This window comes from Saccostrea cucullata, unplaced genomic scaffold, assembly GCF_032062105.1.
Source record: "Saccostrea cucullata isolate Sc308-1 unplaced genomic scaffold, CSIRO_AGI_Scuc_v1 ctg10108, whole genome shotgun sequence".
Classification (NCBI taxonomy): Eukaryota; Metazoa; Mollusca; class Bivalvia; order Ostreida; family Ostreidae; genus Saccostrea; species Saccostrea cuccullata.
Window position 1 is genome coordinate 1,250 of NW_026924473.1, and position 22,156 is coordinate 23,405.

General features: G+C 33.1%; 1 protein-coding gene across 1 annotated transcript; it reads left to right on the plus strand.

Moving 5' to 3' along the window:
• Positions 1 to 319: 319 nt before the first annotated feature.
• Positions 320 to 21,122, plus strand: LOC134266516 (deleted in malignant brain tumors 1 protein-like). The gene is made up of 4 exons (XM_062748741.1): positions 320 to 381; positions 11,039 to 11,335; positions 15,739 to 15,880; positions 20,873 to 21,122. The coding sequence occupies exons 2-4, from the start codon at positions 11,047 to 11,049 to the stop codon at positions 21,120 to 21,122; spliced, it is 681 nt and encodes a 226-aa protein (XP_062604725.1). The 5' UTR covers positions 320 to 381; positions 11,039 to 11,046.
• The last annotated feature ends 1,034 nt before the right edge of the window (positions 21,123 to 22,156 follow it).

Below are 22,156 nucleotides of genomic sequence, written 5' to 3' on the forward strand. Positions count from 1 at the left end.
TGACATACATGTTTGTAAACTTAAGAAACTTTAGGGAGGTAGGACTTTATTTTAATCTCGAAACTTTTGAGTTACTTTAATATACAGTGTCATCCAATATTCGTATTGCATTACTATCTCCATTGTTAAAGAGTTGCACACCGTCAACCTTGAGTCAAGGAGACAAGCTTGTCAGGAAAGAAAAATAAAGCTACGTGCATTTTTTAAAAGAAAGAATGTAACGCACATACAATATGGCCCTTTTTCATTGTGTAATATTTAAGAATTTGGATTGAATTTCAACCCTGGATTTTTTTCTTTCTGAAGATTTAAACTTATCATTGGACCAAGCTTTGTAGTTGGATAAGTGTACATGGCTTAAAATACTACGGTTGTCAAAAGGTATTTTTTTTTTTGCATGAATTCTTTTTTTCTTTTCATTTTTAGATATAAATATGTATAGTTATTCAAAGTTTTAACAATAGTAAATAAATAATTTTTATTTTTATTATGGTGAATTAAATATTTTACTACAGTTTATCAATATTTCAGCGTTATCACTATTATAACAGTATATCAATGTTTTACAGTTTTCAATATAGAAATCAAAGTAATAATAGTAAATCGAATTTTCAAAGTTTTCCTGACAGAAAATTAAAGTTTTTACTTATAGATGCTATAGTTACATGTAACTATAATAAGAATAGTCAAATTTTATATTTTCAATAAAAATCGAAGATATTATAGGGTTATTGAACTTATTTGGTGAATACGAGGGGTGATCAAAAAGTTCGCGAACTAATTGAATAACTTCCTAAAAAGAAATGATATAGGGTGCTAGTGCTGAAAATTTTTCAAAGTTGTCCTCTCCGATTTTAAAGCGCATCTGCAGCCATTCAGACCATGCGCGGATCACGTGATATAGGCGGTCACGTGACATGTTTCTTAGCGTTCTGTCACAGAGGCTTCCGACTCTTATATTTCTCACCATGCAAGCTAGTTTTTATTTTACAACAAAAACAGTTCATTTATCAGAAATGGCCTAATCTCGGCAATAGTATGAGTGGATAATGATATCCTTTTGCAGAATGAGCATGGTGACCATTAAAACCCAAGTCCTCTGTCTTTTGAGCGCCGTTTATTTCATGTGGATAAAGTATGGGTGCTTTCACTTTATTATATCTTTTATGTTTAAAGTCTAAAGTAAACGATATTTTAGGGATTTGATAAATAGATTATTGTAAAGATATTTATCGATTTTTCTAACTGTAAGTTGGCGATCTTTTTTTATCAGATTACTTAACAAAGGACACGTCTCTTTCCCAATTTGCTTTCACTGGGCAATTAACAAACATAATTTTTTTTACATTTTACTTTACAGCCGTTCGTTTCTCGAATGCGACTGAGTCAACCATTTTTTTTCAGAAGTGATCTACCTTATTACGTCATTTTCACATTGTGACGTCACAAACACGGGGCAAAACGTTCCATTACATGTGATATTTATAGAACATATGTATGACTGTATGTGTGCCAAATTTCATTTTGATTTGAATTGTGGTTTTGTAAATATAGAGATAGTTCGCGAACTTTTTGATCACCCCTCGTATTGGCACAAGTTGGCTGTATAAATCCACGAGATTGCCAGTGCATTTGTACAGCCAACGAGTGCCAATATTCACCAATATAAGTTTAATAACTCCTTTATTATATTGCTTAAACTTTTCCTCATAATTTATAATAATTATTCCAGCTTAAAAAAAACTAAAATTAATGATTTTTAGTATCGGTATTCAAACTAACGCCTGTCCTGTAAGTGTTCGATATCGCATCATTCCGAGGACCCTACCGAGCCTAATGATTTGCTTCAATTTAGGTTTTAATGGGTCTAATACGTACTAGATTTTTGATAAATATTTTCATTTTGTGTGAAAAAAATAACCAAATCTTACTTAAATTCCACTTTTTTCTTTAATTTAACTCTGAGAATTTGACCAGACGTTCTTTTTTTGCTTACAACGGGGCATTCGATATTGAACGCTCGTATTCGGAATGTTTCGGGCATATTCCTATACGTAATACACACTCAGCGTTCAATAAAACGTCAAGATATTGAACGCTAAAATTCTATAGATTTTTGGTAATATTTTATTAGAGACTATTTGTTAGCTATATAATAAATTGTATTACCTACCATTTGAGAAATTTTCATTCATAGAGACGTCAACACATACCAGTAAAAAGTTTACTCAGTATAGTCATGCAGGGCAAGTGTATGGAACGCCATCACTGCCTTATAGCATACAACTATGCATTTATTACGTCAATTTATCATTACGTGATGTGAACATATCTTTACGTTATGTCCATTTTTTATGGGATGATGAAAATATATCTTAACATCATGTCAATGCTGCATTACATGAAGTAAATACATCCTTTCATTATGTCAGCACTTCATAACTTGAAGTAAAAAATTCATTATGTGAAGTGATAATGTGTTTACATTGTGTTAAAACTTTATTACGTGAAATGAATGTTTCTTTACATCATTTCATTTCTTTAATATGTGAGGTCAAAATTGCATTACGTCAAGTAAATTGTGTTTTATAATTAAACTTATCATCACATGAAGTCAAAAGCCCATTCCTTTTTGAGAGTGTATATTTCTATTATATCAAAGTATTATTACGTGATATGGATTTATCTTTATTTTACGGCGAGGGCATCATGATGTGAGGTGAACACATCTTACCTTTATGTCAGTGCTTTATTACGTGGTGTAAAAAGTGTATAACATAATGTGAACATATCTTTATATTATATCAACACTTTATTACATTATGTCAAAACTCCATACCGTGATGTGGATATATTATAACGTTATGCCAACTCTTTCTTATGTGATTTAAAAATATCTTTATATTGTGTTAACTCTTTATCATGTGGATTCCAAGTTCATTACCTGATGCAAAAATACATTTACATTATCTCAAAGCTGTATATCTAGTATATAATAAATGTTGACGACCGTGTTTTAATGACTGGTAAGAAGGGGGGGGGGTCGTGATTGATTAGGACAAATTACAGGCACATAATATCAACCCCCCTCTTTTCCCAGACATAACTTTACTATAGAAAATGTAATGTTCATTGAAACTGTACAGCCCCCCCACCCCCACTTCTTGTTGAAATATAGTCCACTAAGGGTAATATAATATATCTGGAAAAAAATAGGATTGATTGAAGTTGGACCACTCTCCCCGAAATAGGATTTTCGGGCTTGGACATTTTTTTTCTTGGCTTGTCTAGTTTTTTCGGATAAATGATTTTTTTTACTGGCTGACCTCCTCTTTCAAAAAAAATGATGCTACGTCACTGGAGTTAGTAATTTTTTTTAATCATTCCAGGGCCAGAATTCTATTACAAAAATCTACCAGTCGCTCATCTAAATCAATTGAATATGCCTTAGTAAGCATGCATGGGCACATATCAGTGGCAGATATGGGAATCTTGAACAAGGAAGGGGGACGGTATATGGTTGGAGACCAAGGGCGGAAAGCGGAGAAGCTCTCAGGCTTTATAGTTTTATAGAAAAAAGTTTTCAACTTAATTCAGCTAAACTTAATGTGAAACTAATGCAATGTCCTACAAAGTTTAAGACTTTTATAAAAAAAAAAAAAAAAAAAAAAAACAATTCAAAATAAAAAGAAAAAAATGATTGCTGCACGACTCATAATATTTGATTTATTTAATTATCAGATTAAAGTAAACACCATTGAATTTCGACGTGACTTTAATTCACAGTCGCAGTGTTAAGGCTTTGCATGTTTCAAGATTGTCAATCATTTGTCGCTTAAAGTTTTCATTTAAAGATGTCATTCCGAAATCGCTGAGAATCTCTTCTACGACAGTTTTCTCTCCCGCCATTTTAGTGCTTGCGGAACGCGGAAAATACGTTATGCTCATATAAAGGCCGAGGATACCCGCGTTCGCATAACGTAATAGTGAATCGACATAATGTAGAAGAGTGCGCACAGTATGGCATGAGCTTTTCACATCAGTTAATAAAAACTAAGATTGTCATGAAAAGTAAACATAACGAAATGCAAGTTGACGAAATAAAATTGTAGTATGTGTAAATGTCATAAAGAGTTGATATAATGTAAAGGAAAGTTAACACGATGCAATAGTAGTGTGGGTTAATGTCATAAAGAGTTGACATAATGTAATGGAAGGTTGGCACATAGTAGGGTGGGTTAATGCAATGACATAATGTAATGGAAGGTTGGCACAATGCAATAGTAGGGTGGGTTAATGTCATAAAGAGTTGACATAATGTAATGGAAGGTTGACACAATGCAATAGTAGTGTGTTAATGTCATAAAGATGACATAATGTAATGGAAGGTTGGCACAATGCGATAGTAGGGTGGGTTAATGTCATAAAGAGTTGACATAATGTAATGGAAGGTTGGCACAATGCAATAGTAGGGTGGGTTAATGTCATAAAGAGTTGACATAATATAATGGAAGGTTGACACAATGCAATAGTAGTGTGGGTTAATGTCATAAAGAGTTGACATAATGTAATGGAAGGTTGGCACAATGCAATAGTAGGGTGGGTTAATGTCATAAAGAGTTGACATAATGTAATGGAAGGTTGACACAATGCAATAGTAGTGTTCTGCTATAAGGCAGTGACGGCGTTCCATATAGATCCGTATACGTATATACTGTTTAAGCTTTTTTTTCAACGAACAACTTTTTCAAATCAAATTAAATGCACCATTTGAAATATTTTTCTTCTAAATCAAGACAAAAAATATGTATTTGTTGTTCTGATATATGTGGAAAAAACATTTAACGGACCTCCAAAATTGAGACTGCTTTTCATTGGAATAGAACACAGGCACCAAACTCGCTTGAATTTTTGACCCCCTAGTATATATACTAGGGGGTCAAAAATTCAAGCGAGTTTGGTGCCTGTGGAATAGAAAATAGTACCCTAGTGACACAGTGGTTTGGACGTTTGCTCTAAAGTGGTGAGTTTAGGATAAAACATACGGAGTTAATAAACAGTATTCAAGATCAAAAATCTATAAAACAATGAAAATAAGAGCAGAGCAAATACGGACTTCTAAAATATCATAGGTGGGATGAGGTGCCATGGAGGAGTGAGCATCCCTTGCCGCCCGGTCACACCAACCGTGTGCTCCCTGTCAAGAAGGGGAAATAACGGGAAAATCCAGCGACAATTCATTGTAAAATTATGATAGAATTAACTGCTTCCCTGTTAAAATGCAACAAGGTATTCTTTGAATTACAGTTTTTTTAAAAAACGTTTTTGAATTGCGTATCATTTTCTTTGGAGTGCTCTTCGCGTCTCTTCTACTCGATAACCCGCGTGGCACAGTAGTTAGAACGTCTACTGTAAAGACGCAAAGTAAGGAGTTGATCCTTACGTCGCGGGTTCGAATCCCACTGTTGGGTGTGGAGACCGGTCCTTCGGATGAGACCGTATAAACAGGGGTCCTGTGTGCTGACACGGAAAAGACCCCTCACTGCTCAATAGCTGTTAGTGCCGTGTATACTGTAGGACAAAATTTGCAGCTCTCCGTCGGCAAGTTGGGCGTGTTCACATGAATGAAAAATTCTCGAGAGGGACGTTAAGCAACATACAATCAATTAATCTGCTCGATAGCAATTTTTGAGCAAACATCTTTTTATCTGACTCCAAAGTTTCACATATATCCTGGCGACTTATTAATTGAAGCTTTGTTGTATTTGAGAAACTTTCTTGTGCCCTTAAAGGTATGACACGAACCAAGTACTGTTGAAATTGCAATGGTTATATTTTTCAATATCTGCTGCTAATAAAAGAAGAATATAACAAATTGTATCGATTTTAAAGTTCGGTTTAATGATTTTAAAACTTTCAGTTTTATTTTAGTTTTTAATCAATTGAAAGCATTATAAGCAAAATTTTATTTCATTTAATGTAAACATTCGAGATCGAATAAAGAAGATCTTTTGTCAGAAAAAAAGCAATGATTCAAAAAAAGTAGGAAGAAGGCATATTTAATGTGAATGGAAATCAAAACATCCCTGAAAACTTCTTCATTACATACCTGGTAGTAATATTACTTCAAAACCTATGCTAACTTAATTGTTATAATTTTAAGAAGAGACATGAATGTAAACAAGATAATAGTTCTGAAAAAATTATTAAAATTTTGTTTCCATCTTTGATTATGAGCAGTTTCTTTTAAAAAAAAATGTATTAAATTTGTTCACAATAACATATAAAATTACAAGATATGATTGTGATACACTGATGCCCCCGCATGGCAACAAAACGAAGGTCAAACTCTCAAGTTTAAGTTGTTAGTTTCTTAAGAAAAGTCTAAATTCACAAGGATATCATGTGTAAAGTATGGAAGGCCTAGCCCTTACCGCTCAAATTTAATGGCCAAGGTTAATTTTTTTTAGAAACTAGGTCAAACTCCAAGATCAAGATCAAAATGTCAAAGTTCTTGCACCGTTCAAAAGTTATAGCCAAGGATAAAGTTTTCTTTCATATATACGGAAATTTCAAAGGTCAAGGTTATTGGTATCCAATGAAAGGTCTTCCCATTAAAAATACATACCTGAAGCATAAACGTCATGGTATCCATCGTTCAAAAGTTATGGCCAAAGTAAAAGATTGGAATTTTTGTTGAAAAATTGGTCAAACTCACGGCTCAAGGTCAATTTTGGTGGTTTCCAGAGAAAGGTCTTGTCACAGGGAATACACAAGTGAAATATGAAAGTCATAATTCTACTTAATCAAAAGTTATGGACATTGTTCATGTTTTTGCGGACAAACATGCCTTGGAGTTTGCCTACTTTTTAAAATGTTTAACCATGGCCATAACTTTTGAACGGTTAGGGTTAGAAAAACCATACTTCACATATGTATTTATTTTGGCAAGACCTTTCATTGGATACCAATAATTAAGTCCATTTGACCTTGGAGATTTTTATGCTTATGAAAAAATTAACCTTGGCCATAACTTTTGAACGGTAAGGCTAGCGCTTTTATACTTCACATATGTAATCCTTGTGAGAATCTCTTCACTGGATATGAAGAACCTTGATTCTTTGACCTTGACGTTTGACCTACTTTTTAAAAGACAAACCTTGACCAAAACTTTTGAAAGGTCGGGGCTAATGCTTCATACTACACATATTTAATCCTTGTGACAAGACCTTTCATCTGATATCAAGAACTTTGAGTCAACCTTGACCTTAAAATTCGACCTAGTTTTTAAAAGTTTTAACCCTGGTCATAACTTTGGAATGGTTAGGGCCATGGTTTCCATACTTCACACATGTGATCATTGTGACATTAGACCTTTCCTACGACATCAACAACTTTGGCCCTTGGACCTTTTGAGTTTGACCTACCTTTCAAAATCTCATCCTTGACCATAAGTTTTAAACAGGCGGTGCTAGGGCTTTCGTATTTCACAACTGTATTTTCAGTGAAAAGACTTTAACTTGGGTAGCAAGAAATTTAATTTCCATTTAAGAAAAGATTAATTTTCATTCTGTTGCCATACGGGGGCATCAGTGTTTCACAAACATATCTTGTTTTTTTTTTTTTATAACTTTATATCGTATTTGGCTAAAAAGTGCTCAAAGAACGTCACCTTTTGGAAAACAATAAATACGATATCATCATGCATTTATTTTTTAATATGATTTAGATTTTTAATATTTAGATTTTATGCACAAAACATTCAGAATTTATTAAAAACAAAGCCGAATATAGAAGCTTAATCTTTTCAAGAGTTCGGCTATTATGAAATCCTTCCCTTTGCCAACCTTAGAATGTGACAAAGTAATATAAAATATATAATATTTGATACGACTTTAAACCAGTATAAAGTTTCACAAAAGAAACTTGAATATCTCATATTTCAAGCCTAAAACCCAGACAAACGAAGTCAACATATAATCATATAACTCCTGATGTAGAAAAATACTACTGTATGTTCGACTGCGCACCCATTTCCAGGTGTACACTGAGCATTTTTTTCTAAACTGAGCTGAAAAAAATGATACTAATAGATTTCATTTTAACAAGACTTCAGTCTAATCAACTTCATCTTCTGGAGGACGGCAAACCCATGATAAGTCTTATTATTTTGGCACTATCCCCAAGCCATATAGTATTTAAATTCAAATCTGCCCAGTCATAGAAGTATCCTAACAGATGTGCTGAAGTAGTCAAGATTTAAGTTTCTTCAAATTAATACCCCTGGGGGTTCAGTACAGTCACTGACACAATAGTTTTAATGACACTTAAGAAATCAAGATGTATTTGTGAATACACATGTGAAACATGAAAGTCTTAGCTCCACTAAATCAAAGGTACGGACAAGGTTCAAGTCTTTGCGAACAAACGAATCTTCGATTACAGGGGCTTAAAAATAATAGGAAAATCTGGTTTATTGTCGGTCAAACAATAATTTTTCTTGTTATTATCAACTTCAATTTCTATTAAAGTGTTGAACTTTGTTAGTATTTTTATGCCTTCGTAATCGAAGATTCGACGGTATATATTTTTCGTCGTGTCGTTCCGTCTGTTTGTCTGTCTATCTATCTATTTATCTGTCTATCTATCTGTCGGTTTGTCTGTCAGTCTGCAATAAACTTTAAAGCTGTATATGGCGCAACTGAGCTAAAAAAAATTAAAATCCGAGATAAGGTGCAGATATACCGTGGTACATGGTATTTGTTATTTACATTCAAATTCAAATTTACACCGATTTTGAACTTTCTCTCCACGTTTCTATAGTTATACTGATGTTAAACTGTGTCTGTTGATTTAATTCCGAGTCGGAAAGAAATCGGATCTTGTTTTAAATCTGTGATATCTTTGAAATGCGATTGATTTAAATTGTGTAATTTACAGGAAAGCCCTATCTTTATCTAAAGTACCAAACAAAATGAAAGATCTTTTAACTTTAGTAAGTATGAATTTATCAAAAATACGCCATATATGACTTTAACCCAGTATGTCCTTAACTTTCGATCTAGTTGAGTTATGACTTTCATATTTAATAATAATAATAATAATAATAACATTTGTATAGCGCCCTATTTAAAATAAATTACTCTAAGGCGCTGAACAGACAGTGTCTCAGATATACAAGTAGTTAAAAAAGAGACAATAATCATAAAAACCTAAAACTTAAAATTATAGTACGAGATCGTTACTAACATAAGAGTAAGCTAAAATTATAAGGTGCAAAACTAAGATCAAGTTAAGGTCAACTTAAAAATTTCACACAATACAGGTTTTGCCAAAATAAAAAGTCTGAGGACAATAAAACTCGATAAATTGTTCCAAATAAAAATTACACTATGCTATCTTCAAAATATGAGTCCTAAGATCCCGTTTAAAAGTTAAAAGTGACGTCTGGAAACGGAGAGCATCCGGTAAACTATTCCACAAAGTTGCTGCTCACATGTGTATCCCGTTGGACAAGATCTTTCTTTTGATATCACCAAATTTGACCTGTTGACCTTGACTTTGGAGTTTGAGAGACTTTTACACAAAAATTCCAAACTTTTACTTAACGCATAACATTTCAATGGTAGATGCTAGGACTTTCATACTTCAAATGTGTATTCTTTGTGAAAAGATTGACCTTTTGACATTAACCATGAAGATTTTCGTACTTATAAAAAAACCTTTGCCATAACTTTTGATCGACAAGTGTTAGGGCTTTCATACTTCATATATTTAATCCTTGTGACCTTTCATTTGATTTGCCGAAATCTGACCCTTTGACATTGGAGTTTGACCTCCTTTTTAATATATTCGATCAGTGCATACTATTAGTTCAAGATATATTACTGTAGTCAGCGGCGACTCACACAAATTGTTCCGACGAAAATAGTTCCATCATTAATAAGTAGATACAACATAATTGTTAAATTCATGATAAGAATAATGTTGTGTATGTCATTCGTTAAAGAAACCAAAATTAATGTTAATTTTTCCTCCAAAGATCACTTTCCCCCCTAAATGCAAATAAAAAATGTGAATATTCCTACGCTCGCTCCCTCCTCAGCTTTTTTTTAACATGTTTGATAACAGAGAATATCTAGGTCATTCTTCGGTTGATATTTTTTCACTGATGAATTGATTATACTATATCAACAACTGTAGTAAAATCATGTTAATTGTTCGTTAATTATCATATAGTTTCCTCTAAGAGAAAAAAAAATAATCATTCTGTGTGTGTAGTATATTAAATGACGGAATTTTCAATCCCTGAGCAGACTCCTGCACGTGTGTAGACAAACTACACATCGGGAGAGTACCTGTAAAATGTGTAACAAAACCCGAACTGGCCGGGGATTTCTAAACTGACAATCGTTTAATTTTTATGAATCAGAATTTGTATTCATGTGATCTAATTATGAAAAAAAAGTTCTGTCTGCCATCGTAACTTCTCTGTTCGCGGGAGTCCGTTTGACAACTCCATCGCACGTGTGTATAGACCAAGGCTAACTGTCTTGCGGACATAGGTATGTGTACTGTTTGTTAGCATGGTTAGGAGACGGGTGACCGTAATGCTACGGACTCACGAAATTCACACAAGTTCTATAACTAGACAGTGCAGTTTTATTTTTATAAACGTCATTAAACACTGTTAAACATATTGAATCTAAAAGTCGAATATCTTTGGATATGGGGTAACCCATATCTATTCTTGTTTAAAATTTAGCCTTGGCCATAACTTTTGAACGGATAAGGATAGGACTTTCACACTTCACAAATATAATCCTTCTTACAAGACCTTTGAAACCAACAGCTTTGACCCTTTGACCTAGGACTTTGACCTACCTTTCAAATATAACTTTTGAACAGGTGGTGTTAGGATTTCCATATTTCACAGTTGTATTTCTTGTGAGAAACATCAGTGTGTCACAAACATGTACACATCTTGTTTAAAATATGTTTCGAAAAACTTTTTCATAATTTGTCGCTTTCTTTATAGATTGCAAGATGGATACAGCTAAACTTGTAGTACTACCACTGATATGGTCAATTTTGGCAGTGGCGGGTCAAAATATCTTCAGTGAAGATAGTGTGATGGAAAGATGTCCTCTTACAAATACTGAGAATCTAGAGTATTTCATAAACTCTACTGCCAAAAAAATTATCCTTTCTCATTTAAATCTGATGGAGGCCCAGATGAATAAATACAGGATAGAGTTGAGCGATCTAAAAACCCAAATCACCGAGAATATAAAAAATTTGCCTAATGATGATCCAACAGAAGCTGCAAAAATAGGTACGCCTTCACAGACCTAGAAGAAATAGTGATGTAGAAATATTATCGAACAGAGTAAATTTATTATTCAGATACCTTTGCCTATATTATAAAAAAACAGTCATGTATATTTCATAACTGAATGACAGAAAATCTTTTCTGCTCTTGATTCTCAATGTTTATAAATTTCCTTTATGATACTTTCACAACTTATGTAATTGGAAAATTCGATTGAATACATTTTGAATACATATTTATATTACATCTTAAATGAGGTTCGTCCAAAATCTAGTAAATGTAAGGTGCCTACATATTTCTAGAAATTGAGAAACGATTTCCTCTAATGATCCTCTATAAATGTACATGGAGCTTGATATAATAAGATGTATCCGGACTTAAAATGTTGATAAACTCAATGAAAAATCTTATTTCAATCTGCCATTGTCAATTAAAAAAGAAGAATGTCCTGTATCAATATCAATTATTTTTTTTCAATTTTTAACGCAGGAAATGTATTGCCTACCGTCTCTCACAAAAAATGTATGCATATCTTCGTCTAGCTTGTCCTCTTCTTTAAAATGATAATAACATGAACATAAAGAAGCAGATTTACTTTCGACATATATTTGAATTGAATGCCATGCATATTTAAACATTTAGTTTTAAAAAAAAATCTGATATTATTTTAGCTTAATTTTCCCCTTATACTTTACGACAGAATTAGAATTATGTAGAAAATAAAGAATTTTCTTGGCATTCACTTCAAGATTTTGTCAAACGTAATCCGCTACCCACTTTGTTAATGTTATTATTATTTTAAAGAAAGGTCAAGAAAATATGAAAACCTGATTTCTGAGAGTCTGATGTCTTGTAAAACTCCCCTAAATATAAAAAGTCCTTTTTAAATCTTAAACGGCATTTAGAGATATGAATTTTCATTTAGTGAACCTAAAAATTAAGTCCGAATACATTTCAATTTTACCAAGCTACTTTTACATGTATAAAGGATGATCAATAGAAGAATCTGTGCTTCAATTTTTAGAAATCTGAAGGCTGCTAGGCACCTATCGTTTACTGAACTTTGACCTTAACTAGGAGGCTATAAGGTACTCAATAAAAATTCTTATCGAGTACATTGGAAAACAACGGTGTCATATGTTAAATTTGCAAATTACCTACTGACAGCAAATAATTACTAGTATAAATATGGATGTAAAATTTTATTTCACTTATTATATCTTTTATTTTATCTTAAAATTTACAACATGCATCTACATGCGTGCATGAATGAAATGACTGATATACATGATAAAACTGTTTCTTTTAGAATTATTGAGAAACTACACGAAACTCGTAATATAAAAAAATAAATAAGTAGCCTAGACAAGCTGACATGATCGAATTTTGATGAATTCACGCACATGCACTTCGCTCTGATTGGCTAAAACAAACATCTTAATACCTCCCTTGTATTTTGACGAAACACTTCAACTTTAAGGTATATGTATTATATCATAAGGCTCTACAATATGCTATATATAAAGTTATTGACAACACGCGCATATACGTTTGCTGTAATTTGATTGGCTGAAAGTTTAAATTACTGTAGCTTCCTTAGTTTAAAACAAAACAAAGTGACTATAACAAAGATTATGAGTGAAGGTATAATAGGTTCCCACGTAACGTTGTTATTTGTTATCACAATTCTTGATAAGGTGCATGTATTTGTGTTGCAAATATCTGAAAGTTTAAATGACTATTATAATTACTTCCTTAGCTTTAATAAAATGTAGAATAAAGATAAGTATAATTGGTTCCTACTTTATCATGTATTTATGCTGCTATCAATGTTTTTGAAAACACGCACTTGTACTTGTGCTTTTATTTGATCAGTTTAAAACTTAATGACTATAACTTCATCAAATAATATTTAAAATGTAAATAAGCACTGAGTGTGGAATTGAACACACGGATATGTACAGGCAATAGTGATGAAATCGCATTGTTTAATACCTTGTAGGACGTATTTCTCCTATTATTCAATAAAATACTTTGAAAACTAAGACAGTTATGTATATATTTTAATGTATTTTAACGATATGAATAATGCACTCCAATAAAACAATTATAGAAAATACGAGGAGGCATGTGTGCTGAATTCTGAGTTGCTGGGAGTGTAAGTATTTAAAGCTATAAATAATGGAGTCTCAACTAATTTTAATTTGTCTACATTATTTTTTAAAATTTCAGTTCGATGTTATGGGCAATTTGGAAAGACATTTTGACTTCTATTACCAAAGATGATATAATTCAATAGATTTATAAAAGAAGTTGAAAATGATTACAAAATTAGTCCGAAACAAATGGTACGGTTTTATTCACTTATTTCCAAATTCATCTGATACAAGTATTTACGGGAACAATGACATGATTTCCATTCAATTTCTTGTAATTTTTATCTCAGCAGTCTCGTTTAAAGTGATCATTTCGTAAGTTCTATGGTCGATACAATGACCCTGTCAGCAAATACAATTTATCATTGAGTCAAATGTTGACTGACGTTTTTCATACTAATTGTTAGTCCATTATTTATACACTTAATTGACGACGAATTTTTCCGTTATTTCACGATTATTATAAGGAGCACATGGCGGGTATGACCGGTTCGCAGGGGATGCACACTCCTCCGTGGCACCTGATCCCACCTCGGATAATTTGGAGGTCCGTGCTTGCTCCTATTTTGTATTGTTTTATGGACTTTGATGTTGAATACTGTTTGTTATCTCCATATCCTCATTCTGATTTGTGTTTTGTCTTAATAATATATGCAATCGAATTTGATCTAAATGTAAGTGACTAATGCAATTTGGCGTTAAAGGAATACAATATGTATTTTAAACCTAGGAAAGTAATCAACTTGCAATGCATTGATGACTATTATTATAAAACCAATGCCAGTGTTTCATGACAATTTCTCATGGCAATGTGTTTATCGTTGGCCAATGCAGGTTGCACGACTATCAAAAGGGCCAATGTAGGCAATGTGAATCTTTCTCAAGGGCTAATGCAGGCATCGGTCTACTATTATAAGCGCCAATACAGGCCAATGTTGATAACTAGGCAAAACCATTTGGGTTACGATTGTCCGCCGTCACGTCCGCTCGTCACAGGGCGTGATTAAAAAAAATTCGAAAATTTCAACTTTTCTTTTGTGAACCTTTTTTTGCATCACATTATAGCATCTTGTTTGTAGTTTCAAAAAAAAAAAAATCCCACCGGAAAGAAAAACGACAATTTCCGGTTATGAGACAAAAACTACATAATGTGAGTATTTTTCTTTCCCATAAATATTTTTTATAGATAAGGTATTTGTAATGATTTTTGGATATGTTATTTAAACTGCAAATGTCTACATTACAAACAAAAACGACAACTTCCGGTTATGAGACAAAAACTACATAATCTGAGTATTTTTCTTTTTCATAACTATTTTTCTTTTATAAAAAAAAGTTTGTAATAATTTTTGGATATGTTATTCAGACTGCAAATGTCTACATTTACGTAAAATATCTATGTAAAATTTACTTCCGGTCGCGTGATTCCTATCCTCAGAATGAGAAGTTATCATAGCTAGATCTCGTATACGGTAAGAGATTAAGACACCAAACTTGTAGGAGTAGTAGATCTTGATGAGTAGGCAAATCCATTTGGGTAAAGATCGTCCGCCGTCACTTCCGTTTGTACAAGAAGAGAGCAAATAATTCAAAAATTTCAACTTTTCATTTTGGAATCTGTCTTTGTTTTATATTATAGCATCTTATTTGTAGTTTCGAAATATGTCAGTCCCACTGTGAACAAAAACATCAACTTATGAGAGAAAAACTGCATAAATTGAGTATCGTATACTACCCAATAAATATATTTTTAAAAAGAGTATTTGAAATGATCTTAGGACATGTTATTCAGACTGAAATGTTTAGAGTAACCTCGAATATCTTTTTTAAAATTTACTTCCGGTCACGTGATTTCTTCTCTTCAAAATGAGAAGTTAACATTACGAGATCTCTTGTAACTGTAACAGATCAAGACACTAAACTTATATGAATAATAAATGAAAATTGGGCAACAGATATAGGGTAAAATACGTCTGCCGTCACTTCCGGTCGTCACAGGTAGTGATAAAAAATTGAATATGATTTTTATAAATGTTATTAATACTACATATATACGTGTCTAAGTAACGTCGAGAATCTTGGTAAGTTACACCTCCGGTCGTTTGTTTTCCTGTAATCATTTTATATTATATGCCTTTTCTAACACAGATAAAAGCTCATTCATACAGATAAATAGAGGAGAACGCAAGACCGTTTTTGTTGCTCTAGCAATAAGAGTTTCTAGTAATATATAATAATTATATAATTCAGGTGTTCGGCTCATAAACGGAAGTTCTTTAGGCCAAGGAAGAGTTGAAGTTTACATGAATGGAACATGGGGGACAGTATGTGGTGACAATTGGGACTATAAAGATGCCAATGTGATCTGTAGACAAATCTTTGGAATTGATGGGTAATTTTTTTTCTTTACAATATCTTAATTCAGTCTTTACAGGAATCCATCATATTTTCATATGTCCAATAAAGAATATTAGATCGAAACGCCCCTTTGTGCATTTATTTTAACAGAAAAGAAAATTTTATTTAAATATTCCGAAAAAAAACTTGCTTTTATGATATTACAATCAGCATCTAGGAGAGGAAACTTGGAATTTACTTACGCGTGCTTTTTTCGCAACCTATAGGCAACAAGCAGAAAAAAAATGACCAAACACTCAAGAAATATGTCTATTTTCTTTACTTGCATTTTTGCTGCATTTAGAATATTGATAAGCTATGTTACCTAGCAACCGATAAGAATCAATACGGAAGCCCATTTAGGACCTATCAAAAATTATATTTCAATTCGATATAACGAATTGTCGAATTTGTTATAACGAATTTAATTCGTTTAAGGGGGCCGACTATAGTTTTATTGTGTGAAAACTACAATAGCGAAACTATTCATTTTTATACCATATATAACTTTAACATTAACTTCAGAGTACATGCAAAGTTTGGGGGAAATCTACCGTCCAGGTATTCTTAAGGGACCGTCTTAAAATACAGGTACATTTACTATAGGATTATATAGGAAAATGCCAATTTTTAGCACTTTAAAGCAAATTATACAAATACTACAATACACATTTTGTTCAAACTATAATACTTGATGAGTTATACTATATTATACAATATATGTAAGAAACACAAAATTCTACCGTCGTGTTATCAGAGGGGGCATCTCAAAATGCAAAAATTTGGCAAATTTTACTATTTTTATTGAGTATTACAAAATATGACGTACACAATGGATTCACGTGAAAACATAATCAAAATATTGGAGATATTCTCAAATTTCTTTGTTTTAAATTTCAAGAGTGTATGTTTATTACTTTTTCTGTAATAATATTTTTATTACCCCTTTCTTTATGAGCTATAGATTATCATAACGTCAAAAACACACTGCAACGACGTCAACCTACCTATCAATTGCAAAATCGGTTAAAAAATCAGTTATATCAAATTTTGTTAGATCAAATCCCAACAATAAAGTCTTCTTGAAAACAATGTCTGAATGAATTCGATATAACGATTTGTTGAATCAAATTTAAATAATTAATTTGTTATAACAAATCTCTCTCTCTCTTGAATCTATTATAACGAATTTAACAAATCTATTTTAACAGATTAAATTCATCATAACAAATTCAAAGACATTGTTATTAAAAAACCACAATTTGTAAAAACAAATTCGGCAATTCGTTATATCGAATTCAAAAATATTTTTTGATAGGTCCTAAATAAGCTTCCGTAGAATCAATGCCATAAGGTGGCGCTTATTACATGTCTCGCCTGTAATTACTGGAAATCAACTGTACTGAAAAGCTTTCAATATAATATGTCTCTTTTGATGACTACTTCCTTGTATAAATGAACAGTTCAATTTTTATTCATAGCAAACTTTACAGTGTCTCTTTAAAAGTTTTGAATAGACTATTTGTAAAAGTCAAGGAAAGCCTTTATTTGTATTTTCGACGGCAGAATAGGGGCTCGGATCTGTGATTATGGAAATTGCGAATCATATGTTCTTAAACCACCACGTTTGATTAAGAAACAATTAACATCAATATGCCAAGAAAGGAATTGACCTTTGGGGCCAGCCAGAGAAAAAAAATTTTACTTACCTAAAAAAGTTGACAACCAAAAAAAAAGGAAAAAGTTGCCCAAAGTCGAAAATCCTGTTTCTTGTGTGTGTGTGGGGGGGGTATTTTAATCATCTTAGTGACAACTTCTTTCAGTACCAATTCTAATGCTACATTTTTGGTACATCACTAAAAGTCTAAAAGTGGGTGGGGGGGGCAACCAGGCTTTCAATTAACATTTCCTATGGTATAGGTAAGGTTGGGGGAAAAAGTGTTGCGACGCCCCTGACATGGTTTATATAACATGTATATATAAAATTCTTAACCACGAAAAAGATCCTGTACATGTATTCTAACATATTTCAAGTGTAAGTCCACATCTTCTTTTCTTAAAATAACACATTGAAAATTGCTTCGAACCTTTTAAATTCTATAAAAAAAATAAGAGTTTTGTGGAACGTTATATGACAGCTTAGATCGAACGAAATTGAAAGTTGTTTCTGAAATGCAGTCAACCTTCAAGGTCAAAATTTTTGGTATCAAGAAGGTATTTTCATATGGGATACACTCATATGAAAGCCCTTGTACTACAGCAACTGTTCAAAAGTTTTGGTCAAGGGTTGGGTTTATTACGAAGTGTGTCAAACTCTAAGGTCAATATCAAAAGGTTAAAGATACCTTTACCTATTGATAATTCATGTAACAAAACACAATGTGAAGTATGAAAGCCCTAGCACCAACTATTTAAATGTTATGACTAAGATTATAAAGTTTTTCTTTTGTAAGATAGGGTTAAACTCCAAGGTCAAAAGGTTAAACTTGATGGTAACCAAAGAAATCTTTTTTCAGGGAATAAATACACCTGGGAAATACGAAAGCCATAAACAATCCTAGTAAAAAATAATGTCAATTTTTTTTGCGGACAACAAACAGCAAACTACACACCACCAAATCTTCGATTACGGGGAATAAAAACTCTAGATTGCCTCAACATCAAGCATCTAAAACGTAATCCCACACCGTGTTCATGTTGTTGGGTACTGTGGGGCACGTCATTACTGGTGACGTAAATATGGATTGTGACATGATAGCGGTGTTTCTCTTTGAGCCGTTTGCTGTTCTGTATTAGCAAAACAGAACGGGACCACAGTGGGTGGAGCTACTCTCCGTTCTGAATTAGCCCTGTATGTACTATATCGTGTTCCATTAGCCAACTAGTCTGTATCTAAAATACAGAACGTTCTAAAAATAAATCTAATTCAATTTATCAAAAGCAAGTACAAATAGTAGATAAATAGTTGTTACTTTCCCATTATAATTTTTGGAGAAATATTTTCTAGGTATATAAAAATTTCTCTATCACTTTTAAAAATTAATTCCAAACATAATCTACACGTTATTTCGATACAAACAAAAACGGGCAGTAACAAAAATGCCCAATGTACAGTGTAGTTAAATTCCTGAAAAACTGTTTCCTTTCCTTGTTTCTTTGGGTCCCCTTTAAAGTTGATATAGCACATGGCTTCACGGAAGATACATACATTTGGTACCAAGTCGCACCCCCCCCCCCTTGTTTAAAGTGTGTATGGCAAAATCATTCAATTCCATTTTTAGCTTTTTGATGTTTCCTCTTAAATCCTTATCACTGAAGACTTCTCTTTCACTTGGGTTTTTAATGTGAATTTCTCTCTAACTCAGTGCATTGTAGTAACCCTTGGACTTCCGGTCCAAGGACTATCATTTATGCATATGATAAGTAAGACCCCGTTGAGGCGTTATATAGTGTATTTTTGCATCATCAACTCTCCACCTTTACTGTGAGATTTTGAAGCTATAGCATATGGGAATGTGCAACTAAGCCATTTTCAAGAGGCTTTAGCATCGTAACAAACGAAAGGAGATTTTTTTTTGAAATATTACTGCATTACTTAAATTGCCAAACCCTAAAGCAAGTACATATTGGCAAATATTTTTAAACATGTGCACACGTTAGCTGGGCTTATTGCTCAAAGAGCAATTGCCGGCTTATGTGATCCTGTTCAAAATGTGATTATTGACAGCCATAGTCGCCATTTTAAAGTTACGTGCAAAAATATAGTTCAAATTACTCTCAACCGCTTTATATAGATAATACAAACGCTAGATAAAGCAACAAAAATAAAACGAAGTTTTATCTATATAAAATAAACATTAGTAATTCCCATATTGCTTTGAAAACTTCATAAGTCAAAGAACATAGTTCATTAGCATAAGGATTTTTGATAACCAGTGTTTAAGTAGTTCTCGTGCATAACGAGTAAAATGAAACAACTCATTATAGCCTGTTTGTTTACATTCAGCTGCGGTACCAGATTAATTCTGATTTTGACAAAACTGGACTCGTGATATTAGGATTAACTAACTCACTTTCAGTGTCTTATCATTTATATTGATAGTTTTAAAATAATTTTTTCATCAGAATATAAACGTGATTCATGTAAGAAATCGCCCAACTTACATAACTGGCTCTTTTTTTTCCAGTACTTCTCTTGATTTCCGTTAAGCAGAGTCAAATTCAACTCATTTCGACGCGAATACGAAACAACCGTTAAATACCGATTTTTACCAAATTGAAGTATTTTACATGTTTAAAAAATTATAATTTTTCTTTACACAATTATTTCCCCCTAAAGTTGGGTGTTGCGTTTCTTTTGCGTTTCAGTATTTTCCAAATATAACTTTTTACATCAAGCTCATTTAAAACTGTCTGATCGCCTTTTGTATCTGCAATATACTTAAACCGAAAATTTGGACTGAAAGGTAAATTGGCGATTTTTTCTCTCTGACTGCCCCGATTCACTTTATCAATTATGACTTGCTTCAAGTTGAAAATAGCGTCTTCCCCGTTGTCAAATTAGCAATCTTTGGAAATATACACTGTATCGCTACTTTCAATCATTCATGCTCATTTTAAGGCCTCGCTTGAAAAGTGGTAGCGGTATATATGTAATCGGTATGTCCGTGCGTCCGTCTGTTTGTTACGTTTCACAAATCATCTTATCCTCAACAGGTCTTGATCCACGTGTAGATTAAAATTTGATGAAACTGCCCCCCCCTCTTATTGGTATTTCACGATGTGCACCTCCTATTTTTTACTAATATATAAGGAGTTAAGCACTTTTTATTAATGAGCCAATTTAAATGGACTTTGCGATAATAACCATATGGGAGGCGGGGACGTGGGGGGGGGGGTCGCATTTTTGGCGGCAGAGCTTCTTGTTTTCTTTTATTCATTCCTTCATTTCTATTACTTGTTAATTTCATTTTATTGTAACGTGAAGCGGTCACCCCATTTCAAGGGTTAAACAGGCTCAGCCGTTGTTTGACTTGCCTGAAATGAGGAAACTCGACCGCATCACAGAAAAGCTAGCTCACTGGCGAGGCAGTATAAGTTCCTATATCTGTCCCCACTACACTTCTCCCCGCTCAGGGAAGCTTCGACCCGAAGCTTCACATGAGTTCTCTCTTAGTGTCTGGGCCTCTTCAGTTACGGGATCCCGGCGCTCCCAGTACCTGGACACAAAGTCCTAGCCATAGAGCTTCCTGAAGCAGGACACCAGAGCGAGTCTACGCTGCCACCGAGTTCTAACGTGAAGCGGTCACCCATCCAAGGCAGTGACGGGTTTCCCTTTGCCAAGCGCTCGGCACTAGAAGTGAAAGCCACGGGTCTTTCGGATATGACCTTGAAAATGTAGGTCCCGTATGGAACGCCGTCACTGCCTTATAGCAGAACACTACTATTGCATTGTGTCAACCTTCCATTACGTTATGTCAACTCTTTATGACATTAACCCACACTACTATTGCATTGTGTCAACCTTCCATTACATTATGTCAACTCTTTATGACATTAACCCACACTACTATTGCATTGTGTCAACCTTCCATTACATTATGTCAACTCTTTATGACATTAACCCACACTATTATTGCATCGTGTTAACTTTCCTTTACATTATGTCAACTCTTTATGACATTTACACATACTACAATTATAATTCGTCAACTTGCATTTCGTTATGTTTACTTTTCATGAGATCTTAGTTTTTATTAACTGATGGAAAAGCTCATGTCATACCAGTATGTGCGCACTCTTCTATATTATGTCGATTCGCTAAATATTACGTTATGCGAACACGGGTATCCTCGCCCTTTATATGAGCATAACGTATTTTCCGCGATCCGTAAGCACTATAAAAATGGCGGGAGAAAAAATATCGTAGAAGAAATTCTCAGCGATTTGGGAATGACATCTTTAAATGAAAACTTTAAGCGACAAATGATTGACGTGCAAAGCCTTAACACTGCGACTGTGAATTAAAGTCACGTCGAAATTCAGTTGTGTTTACTTTAATCTCATAATTAAATAAATCAAATATTATGAGTCGTGCACAATCATTTTTTTCTTTTGTATTTTGATTCTTTTATTTTTAATAAAAGTCTTAAACTTTGAAGGACATTGCATTAGTTTTCAATAAGCTTAGCTGAATTAAGTTGAAAATTTTTTCTATAAAATTATAAGGCCTGAGAGCTTCTCCGCTTTCCGCCCTTGGTCTCCAACCATA